The sequence below is a fragment of the Nuphar pumila genome, chromosome 8, assembly GCF_984573655.1.
Source record: "Nuphar pumila chromosome 8, dmNupPumi1.hap1.1, whole genome shotgun sequence".
In the NCBI taxonomy this organism is placed as follows: domain Eukaryota; kingdom Viridiplantae; phylum Streptophyta; class Magnoliopsida; order Nymphaeales; family Nymphaeaceae; genus Nuphar; species Nuphar pumila.
In genome coordinates, this window is record NC_143256.1 from 4800268 (window position 1) to 4811583 (window position 11316).

The 11316-nt window shown below is 37.7% G+C and overlaps 1 protein-coding gene across 1 annotated transcript; it reads right to left on the reverse strand.

The window, feature by feature from the left end:
- Positions 1-973: 973 nt before the first annotated feature.
- LOC149829479 (pectate lyase-like) lies at positions 974-11316 on the reverse strand. Its single transcript, XM_090015552.1, has 6 exons — positions 11289-11316; positions 4769-4934; positions 3167-3815; positions 2029-2132; positions 1639-1777; positions 974-1195 (listed from the first exon to the last, which is right to left on the reverse strand). The coding sequence occupies exons 1-6, from the start codon at positions 11314-11316 to the stop codon at positions 974-976; spliced, it is 1308 nt and encodes a 435-aa protein (XP_089871678.1).

The window sequence follows — 11316 nt, forward strand, 5'->3', positions numbered from 1 at the left end:
ATCATATGTTTTTGGACGAAGAAATGACATTTAGAGCCTAAAAATTTTACAAAGATTTTGGATTGTTGATTTTTAGAACTTTATAAAAAACCCACCCATGTGTGGGAATCAAACACTTCAAGAGACAACATTTGTACGGTCAGAATTTAAAAATAAAACAAAAAAAAACCCTGAAAAACTCATTTAGCACATTTTATTTTGCACGAGCCCATTACTATCTATCTATCTATCTATATATATATATATATATATATATATAGAAAGATAAAAGAGAGTAGAGCATAGGTGCTTAATGATACATGTTTAACTTTCAATATTTTTTTTGTGCTTCCAACCTCATAAATGTGTGGAGCATCTCTTTCAATCTTTTTTTTGCGCTTCCTACCTCATAAATGTGTTGAACATGGTAGATTCATGAGGAATCTACACTTGGATCATGTGATTTCGATTAAAAAAATGATATTTGAAGGCTCAAAATTTTACAAAGATTTTTGGATTATTGACTTTTTCGAACCTTATAATCGAACATTTGTACGGTTAGAATTAAAAAAAAAAAGGAAAACTCCATTAACCACATATCATTAAGCACCTACCTTTACTCTCTCTCTCTCTCTCTCTCTCTCTCTCTCTATATATATATATATATATATATATATATATAGAGAGAGAGAGAGAGAGAGTATATATATATATATATATATATATATATATAGAGAGAGAGAGAGAGAGAGAGAGGGGGATTTATGATATGTATAAAGCCTTATTTATGTCTAAATAGTCGTCCGAGAAAGGAGAAAAAGAATGAGAGTGAAGGGTAAGAAGTAGTAAAAATTGTCATTTTTCTATAATAATCGATCATACACCACCAACCAATGAATAAACAAAAGAACATTGAGAAATCAGCCTTTTGTCTCTCTCTCACTCACTCTCTCTCACTCTCTCTCCTCTTATCTTCCTTGGAACCTTTTGATCATCAGCATGGTTTATCTTTCTCGCAGTCCAGTGCACCGGCAAAACGTGTGAGCCTGCCCACAGTTGTTCCAGGTTTGGCTGTGATTTTCTGAGCCTTGGTGTACGGATTCCTGAATTCTGGTCCAGACTCTATGAAGAATGCACCGTTCATGAAGTAGTCTTGGCTGGACCTCCATACCCACTTACTCCAAACACTTTCTGGAGCATAGTCTCTCTTTGTCACCTATATTATGATCAGATTGACCAAATTAACCCTCAATTTGTAACAAATTAAAAACAAAATTTGACCACAAAAGAATAGTTGACAATATCCCAAAGCTTTGCATGGACTGAATTGTCTCGATATGACACTCAAAACCAGTTTTTTAACCTGATTTTGGGTGTAAAAACTTGATTGGTTGGTGTTTAGCTGCACCAAAGTTAGGTAAAAACTTGATTTTCTCAAAACTATAAGGTCAAAACCCAAAACCTAATAGGTTAGGTTTTGGGTCATCTAAACACCAACAAAGCCTTCTTCTTTTTTTTTGGACAAAACTTATTTACTAAAAACCAAGTTTTAAAGCAAAATTAAGTTTATAAAAAAACCAAGTTTTAAAGCAAAATTAATTAAAAAAAAAAAACAAGTTTTAGCCCCCGTCATCCAAACATGTCTTGAGAGAGTTTTACCTGCTTGGCATAGTAAAGCTCTGGCGCTATGAATCGGTTTCCTTCGCTTATGATTGTTGGGTGGCTGCTTCCTCCGACCGCGTACATTAGCCAATGTGTGTAGTCATTGTTGACCACATGGAAGAATCCCCACCGGCACCTGTCCAATCCAACCAAGCGTCAACAACTAATTAAGTAACTTGTTTGACGTGCACTCAAGGTTTGATTCTTATGGGCGTTGCATAGGTGCCGAGAGCAGAGGTCCTAGCTTCAGAGTTTTACGCTCCCGGCACCGGCACCGGCGACGACTGTAAGTATGGCAGACTGAGCCAGCAGGACGAAGTCTCCGGAAGCGACTTCTTCGGGTTATAAATTCAGAAAAAAAAAATTTGTCACAAGGCCTTGGCTCACCTAGGCATGCGTTGGACTAGGCCTCTACCAAAGTGGTTGAATGCAAAGGTGACTTGCATGATGGCATCCTGTGAGTAGGCGTCACTTGCACCCATTAAGCTCACCTGCATAATCATCATCATGAAAATTTTATGGCGTGTATATATATATATATACATATACCACTTCATCATATATTAAAACTTACATGCAAATCCAAGCACTAATTCTAACTATGCAAATTTATTTTAACATAACATCATGCACAAATAGAATTTGCATGCCATCATCTTGATCACAAATCATAGTTGTCACCACATTGCACATATATAGTCGATCATCATCATCCTACGTGAGTATATCACCAGGAAAAATCGGAACAGGATATGGTCTCTTTTTAAGATGATATGACCATTTACACTATCCAGGACAGGCGCCATATTGATAAATCTAATTCAACCATAAGTATCACGTTGATGATGATAATGATACATAGCATATCCATATATACCATAATGACAAATATCGTGAGATTTATGAAAACCATAGTGACAAATATCGAGAAATTATCTGCAAGTTTAAAACAGCAGATAAATTTCTTGCAAGCTTTATGAAAAAAAAAACATAAATACTATGATTTAAATGCGATATTTACATTTTAAACAGCTATTTATCATGAAAAAAGTGTGTTTATTTTTAAATAATTTTATTGATATTTTCTTATAAAAATTATTTATTATTTATTTATTTATTTATTGCTGAGATTTTGCCAAAAAATGAGAGATTTATGAAAAAAAAATTCAATTTCTCATGAGTTTTTGAAAAACGATATTTTGCCGTTTTTAACGTTTGTCACTATGATTATCAATGATGATATGTAGCATATCATATCCATACTAACGTATATGAGATTCATAATGACCATTGTTATCACTGATGATTGTGAAGCAATAACCTTGGACATCATGATGATGAGAGAGCCACTTTCCATCCTGACCATCATGAATATGCATGGGGGTTATCATGTGATCTTCATATCATCATAATTAAAGCATGACTTCACAAACAAAACCCTACTCTAGAATTGTAATTACATATCTGGTAACATCATAAATTAAAATTCTCATGGAACATGATCATGATGGGGATGCATCGTTACCTCATTATGGTTGGTGAAGTGATTGTTGGAAATGGTGATGGCAGTGGACCCAAAAATGGCATCAACAAGACCATCCATGCAGTTGGACATGGAATTATGATCGATCCATACATTGCTGGCACCAAATATTGAGATCCCATCCCCATCGCTCCTAGTCCTTAGACCATAATGGGTCTCAGAGTCCCTGATCATCCCACCATTGCTTGCCTTTATGTCATGTATGTGCAAGCCATGTACGATGACATGCTTCACAAATTGGATGGTGAGCCCAGCACCATATGCTATGTGCACGTTAGCACCCCTACCATCTATAGTCTTGTTGCTGTTGATAATGAGCTCTTCACGTAGACGGATCACCATGTCGCGCGCGAAGATGATCCATAGAGGTCGGTTTTGGATCACACCGTATCTAAGTGTGCCCTTCTTCGGGTTCACCAGATCGTCGTCGGACGCGTCAGTGACTACATAATACTCACCGTGCTTGCCACCGAATGACTTGCGGCCGAACCCGAGCGCGCAGTTGGCGAGCCTCTTGCGGTGCTGAGCCCATTGCGGGTCGCACCTCCAGCAGCGGTCTATGGGGTTTGTGGCCAAGCATGGTCCAAAGTAACGTCCTAAGTGCCTTCTTGTACCATTGCCTTCCGAAGCCCTATCAAGTGGTAACCATGCACAATCATGTGTCAGTCCTAAACTTTTTATATGTATCATTTACATACGTCCATACTTTCTTTCAGATGTATGCATTATAATACAGAATAAATATTTGATACTAATGAAGGTACGGAGCTGTTGAGTAGAAATCACACTTTTTAATTTTTATATTGTTTTATAGGTTAGGCTGTGCAGATGCAGCGTGGATGGTTTGTTTTGTAGAGAACCAGTTTTGAAACGTGATCATGAGATAATATAAGTAGAACTTTTCAAGAGGTTCAAAAATCAAATGGCATACAATTTATTTTTTTTTCAATTTATTATTGCGTTGGTTAATCCTGCCATATCTATGGTTGTTGTCCCATATATAGGTATAAAACTCTAAGGCTAGGACCCTTGTACCTGTGGCCAATGCTGGGCATCAATTTGCACAAGGGGGTTGACACCTGCAGGAATAGAACCCTGGCTACACGTCTAACAGCCAAGGCCCAACGAGAGAGAGGGAGAGGGGGAGGGTAATGGGTAGGTGTTAAATGGGGTTTTCAGGTTTTTGTGGTTTTATTTTTAAGTTATGAGTGGAGGGATATGATCTATCAACTTGATTTTATAGGAATCAAGTCTTTGAGTGTTCCATTCCACAAGTGCATGAGTTCTTATAAGGGTGAAAAAAAAAATCAATGGTCCAAAATCTTTGTAATTTTTAAGGCTCCAAATATCATTTTTCATCGAAAACACATGATCCAGGTGTGGATTTTTCGTAAATCAACCATGCCCAACACATTTATGAGATCGAAACTACGAAAAAAAAAATACCAAAAGAGCAGAAAAACCTATTTAACATATTTCATTTAGCACTTACCCATTACTATATATATATATATATATATATATATATATATATATATATATATATATATATATATATATATAAAGAGAGAAAGAGAGTCTCACCTGTGAACCTCATGGTTAAAATGGTTGGTGACATTGAAGGGATCAGGGTGGTAAGCCTCAAGCGATGCATTGCGAGCTGCCTCGGCACGCATTTGCCAATACTCATCGTGCTCAGCGATGTGTGCATGGATTGATGACACACCAATGAGTGCAAAGAAGATCAAGGGCAAGGCAACATGAGGAAGAAAACCCTCCATTTTTTCTCCAGCAAAAAAAGAAAAATAAAGAAAGAAAACAAACAACTAAAAAGAACACTTTTTAAACCTGTTTCTATTAGTTATTGGTACAGAAAATGAAGGAAAAGTGTAGGTTGGTGCGGTAGGCAAGGTCTGGTTTGGAGAAGAGGTTAGACCATGAAGGCCGGACCCAGACCCAGACCCAACCGAATGTAGAAGATGGCAGGATTTATAAGGAGGACATCACAGTCCTTCCCGTTGTGTAATAGAAAGGGAAAAGAGAGAGGGAGTTTTTATAGGTGAATGGTGTAAAAGAATTGTAAGAGGACTCGGTCCTTGTCTCTCTGGGTGTCCCTCAGGACACTAGAAAAAACCAACTACGAGGAGACAGGGCAACCACTCAAATAGCTCATTTTTAGGTCATACTATAGATAACAAACTTGTTATTATCGAGAGAGAGAGAGTTTTATTTTTATTTGATTAATAAAATAATTTTTATACTAACGGGCTCCGTTTGTCTGGTAGGAGCAACTAGTGCACGTCACCTTGTGTTGGGACGTTGCAGGTTCAAAACCCAACGGTATAGTTGTATAACTGGTAGACGTCTGCTTAAACCCAGATTGCCTTTCAAAAATAAAAATAAAATAAAATAATTTTATATTTGGGTGTTCGGGAGAAGATGGTGGATTTAAAAGGGCAAATTTGGACCGAATGATGCGTTGGTTTGTTTCATTTACTGGGGAAACGTTTTTCAAAAGCAGCACTGAGTGGTGACCTCTCTCTCTCTCACACACACACACACACGCACACACACACACACATGATAGATTCACAGGCCATTTTCCTAGCACTGCCAAAAGGGTGTAACTGTCCATGTGCAGAGCCAGGCGGTTTGATGCTCAGACACGTTTACAATTATTTACAATGCTCCTAAATTTCATAAGGTAAAACAAGAGTGCCTTCAGACAATACCCTCTACTATATATATATATATATATATATATATATATATATATAGCTGCACAATCACTAGGAGCGCAATGCCTCACGATGACGACGCCATCGTGAGGCATGATTGATGCTCAGCTTCAATTTCCTCAAAAATACCTTTATTGGTGCACTAATGCGCCAGTAAAGGTCCGAGACCTTTAGCGGCACACCAGAGACTTTGCGCACTAAAAGTGTCTTTTGCGAAAATTGATGCTGAACATCCATCACACTATCATTCAGTTGATAGTTACACATTTAAAGGTTGCTCAGCTACCACTATATATATATCTATATATATATATATATATATGAGAACTCAACACATTAGATCCTCTTTTCTTGTTCCGCTTCATTAGGGCCTATAGTTTGAAGTGTTTTATAATAAATCTGAACCTTTAGATGTGTTTAGCATGCTCAACTTAGTGAGAATAGACTCTTGAATCATGTTTTTTCTCCAAAAAAATGTATTTTTATGAGCCAAAAAAAACGATGCCTTCATGGCCATTCTATTCACTTTAGATCATTGAAAAAACCTGCATACAGGTTAGGGCGTGATCCAAAAGCCGGTTCCCACTAAACAAAACCCATAGATAACTTCTATGGTAGTAAATGTGTAAAAAAAAACTATGATTTTTGAAGAGGTTCAACGGGGGTAGAACAAGAAAACATAGCAGAACGGGCACACTCTCTCTCTCTCTCTCTCTCTCTCTCTCTCTATATATATATATATATATATATATATATATATGGAAGTGTTACAAACGCACAGGCATTTGTAATATCCTACACAAAAATTTTTAAGACATAATATGCCCCTGAAAGGAAGCATTCTTAATTTTGATATTAGGCTTTTTTGTCATTTCATTAAAATTTACAATTTAATTGATGCAAGTGCTGCCCCACCAAACCTCACGTGCCGGTAAATATATTATTTCTTGTGGTGCTTTCTGTTGGATCGTTTTTCGGATCACACAGTTTCACAATCATCATCATGATATAAAACATGATATAAAACATGATATAAATCAGGAAATATAACAGTATAGACATCATGATCAATAGACGATCGAAACAATAACAAGGAGCAAACATGTCGGGTTCCACCATATACCAAAATCCAGACATATGCAAATGAACAAACATATGCATAGATCATAATATAAACAACAGAAGCATGTTAATATTGTATGAACGGCTAAGGCGTACGAAAGTAATCCCCTTAGAGAATATTTGCCCCCACATACAGTGCAAACAGAGTCCGGCGACCTTCCCGCAGGATACAATTGCCTCAACGATCAAACCAGTGCACTCCGATGGATCGTCCATCGAAAACAACCTCCACGAACCGAAGTTGCAGAAAAAACCCCTTTCGGGATAACTCAGGAGAGAGACAGAGAGAGCAATAGGGAAAGAGAAAACCGCAAAGCTCTTCTTCAGATATCAGTCCGTCTAGAATCTGTTGTAACCCCAGCCCTAACCACGCTTTTATAACCCACGAACGGTTACAAAGCGTGGAAGGAACCCGTTACAGAATCTGAGGAGATGTGACCCGTTAACGGAAATCGAAGAGTCGAGATCCGTTAAAGGAATCCGAAGTGCCATAACGGGCACAGACTACGAGGAGTCGTGACCCGTTATCATTTCTCATAACCTGTTAAAGAATCCAATTATCCACATAAACTTTTGGGCAAAAAAGGTACTATGGTCTTGATTGGATATGGCCCTAAAGGGCCAATTACCCGAATCTGAACCCAAACTTGAGCCTGAGCCCGACTCGGCACGGCACGGTACGACACGGCGGGCACGCGCGCGCGCGTGTGTGGTAGTCATCCCAACCTCTTGTTCTTAGGAACAAGTGTAAGAGTTTACATATGGGTTATAAAGCCCACAACAAACTCAAACACCATCAATATGGGACTATTCCACACCATCAAAACCAAACTTTTTCCAAAAAGAAAAAACAACCCACGTTTCTTCTTGGAATTTTCTCTCCCCTCCCTTCTTGCACCTAACATTCCCCCACAAATTCAAAGAATGAAACGAGAGGAAACCAAGATGCAAGATGAGATAATCTGCAGCAGGACATATCATGCTTTCAGTAATGATACATTCTGGTTTGAATCACTACCTTAGTTGACTAACTTTACCCCCACAGGAACGAAGTGAACTGAAGTCTTGAACTTGAACCTTTGATGTAGGAGTGTCCATTAGCAACAACATGATAAAGGTTTTGGTTGTAATATTTAGGGGCGGCGCGTTAAAGGTCATGCGCCCGAATTATTTTTCATGAGTGACTTCAGGAATAACCCAATTCCTTAAACTGCGGCCACACAGTCACACTCATATAGGTGGGCTTCTCCAGAGATGCACTGCTAACATCTCGCCTAGAAGGCTTTGAACCCATTCAAAGTTTTAACTCTTCCTTAACTTGCAGCTACTGCACCTTTCTAGAGTAATCAGGAGAACAAACATAGATACATAGTATCTCATAAATAAGGTGCTATCCAGTTTACCCTACAGCTTGTTATTACCATATTGAACCTACTTTGTGGGATCTCCACTCAGATAGGTTGGGTTGCTACTGCAGATGAACTACTAATGGGTTTCAGTCTCATCTCCTCTCTGGATTTTAGGACTAATGACTTATCTAGTCCTTTCATTAATGGATCAGTTGTGTTCTCTTTGGATCCAACATAGTCCACAACAACCACTAACTAAGACACTAGTTCCCTTACAGATTTTATTCTGACTTGGATGTGTCTTCTCTGCTTTTGGTTATATTTTGTGCTTTTAATCTTTGCAATAGTGGTCATATTGTCACAATGTACAAATATCGCAGGAATTGGTTTGCACATTAAAGAAAGTTCCTCAAGAAGTCCATTTAACCATTCACCTTCCAATCCAGTGATATCTAAAGCATAGAGTTCAGCCTCAAAAGTAGACCGAGACAAGATGATCTGCTTTACTGATCTCCAGGCGACTGCGCTGCCACCCAAGGTAAATACATACCCTGTCACGCCATAACTCCCAGAGTTCATGACTATCCAGCTCGCATCACTATATCCCTCAAGGACTGCAGGGAATCTCTTCTAATGCAAACTCAAGGAAATGGTTCCTTTCAGGTACCTAAGTACCATGTCAAATGCCTTCCAATGAGTGCGATTTGGACAACTTGTGTATCTACGTAATTTTGTCACGAAGAACGAAATATCTGGTCTCGTGCAATTTGCAAGATACATCAATCTTCCAATAATCTGGGAATACCTCAATTAAAACGCATGAACACCAGTCATATTCTTATTAAGAGTTATAGAAGGGTCATATGAAGTTGCTACAGATCTCCCTTGGTTATAGCCAAATTTCTCAAGTACTTTCTCAACAAAGTGAGATTGAGAAATGACTATTCCCTCAGCTGAACGAGCCAGCTTTAAGCCTAAGATCACATTTGCAACACCCATATCCTTCATATCAAACTTACTACTAAGAAACAACTTTTTCTCATTCACAATTCTCATATTGGAACCAAACAATATAATATCATCTACATACAGGCATAAAATAATACAACCATTACTTTTAACTTTGCAATAAACACATTTATCAGATTCATTGACAACAGAGCCAAATGATAAAATAACATTATCAAACTTTTCATGTCATTGTTTAGGGGCTTGTTTTAGTCCATATAATGACTTAACAAGTCTACAAACTTTATTTTCATTACCAGGAGTCACATAACTCTCAGGTTGATCCATATAGATCTCTTCTTCAAGATCGTCATGCAAGAAAGCGGTCTTCATATCCATTTGATGGATCGAGAGATCATAAATGGAAGCCAGTGCAATAAGCACCCTAATTGTGGTCATCCGGGTAACCGGAGAATAGGTATCAAAATAGTCTATTCTCTCCTTTTGTTTGAACCCCTTGGCAACCAGTCTCGCCTTGTACTTGTCAATGGATCCATCTGATTTCAACTTCTTCTTAAAGATCCATTTGCACCCAATTGTGGAACTACCACGAGGGAGGTCAACTAGTTTCTAAGTGTCAATAGAGACAATGGAGTCCATTTCACTCTTTATGACTTCTTTCCAATGCCTTGCTTCAGGTGAAGTCATTGCATCTCGGAAAGTGGGAGGATCATCTTCGATAAGGTAAGCGATAAAATCACTTCTCAAATCCTTGGTAATCCGTGGTCTCTTGCTCATAGGTTCAGCTACTTTCTCAGACTCAATGGGTCTAGGATGATAACAAGATGATTCTACCCCCACATTTGTTATCCTTTCTACATGTTCGGGAATGGAACTAGAAGTTGAAAATATATCTAAAGAAGGAAGATTCTGAGGTACACCAACTTTCATGGGAAATACATCCTCAAAGAACGTAGCTTCTCGAAGCTCAACAATAGAGTTTACATGTATGTCAGATATCTCAGACTTAATTACTAAGAACTTGTAGGCATAGCTGTTCTCTACATAACTCAAAAAGACAACATCTACTGTTTTAGGATCCAGCTTTTTCCTATTGTGCTCTGGGACAAGTACCTTTGCAAGGCACCTCCACACTTTAAGGTATTTCAAGCACACCAGAGACTTTGCGCACTAAAAGTGTCTTTTGCGAAAATTGATGCTAAACATCCATCGCGCCATCATTCGGTTGATAGTTACATATTTAAAGGTTGCTCAACTACCACTATATATATATATATGAGAACTGAACATATTAGATCCTCTTTTCTTGTTCCGCTTCATTAGGGCCTATAGTTTGAAGTATTTTATAATAAATCTGAACCTTAATCATGTTTTTTCTCTGAAAAAATGTATTTTTATGAGCCAAAAAAATTGATGCCTTCAAGGCCATACTATTGATTTTAGATCATTGGAAAAACCTGCATACATGTCAGATTGGGGGTGATCCAAAAGCCAGTTCCCACTAAACAAAACCCATAGATAACTTCTATGGTAGTAAATGTGAAAAAAAAACTATGATTTTTGAAGAGGTTCAACGGGGGTGGAACAAGAAAACATAGCAGAACGAGCACTCTCTCTCTCTCTCTCTCTCTCTCTCTCTCTCTCTCTCTCTCTCTCTCTCTCTCTATATATATATATATATATATATATATATATATATATATATATATATATATATATATATATATATATGGAAGTGTTACAACGCACAGGCATTTGTAATATCCTACACAAAAAGTTTTAAGACATAATATGCCCCTGAAAGGAAGCATTCTTAATTTTGATATTAGGCTTTTTTGTCATTTTATTAAAATTTACAATTTATTTGATTAAAATTTACAATTTAATTGATGCAAGTGCTGCCCCACCAAACCTCACGCGCCGGTAAATATATTATTTCTTGTGGTGCTTTCAT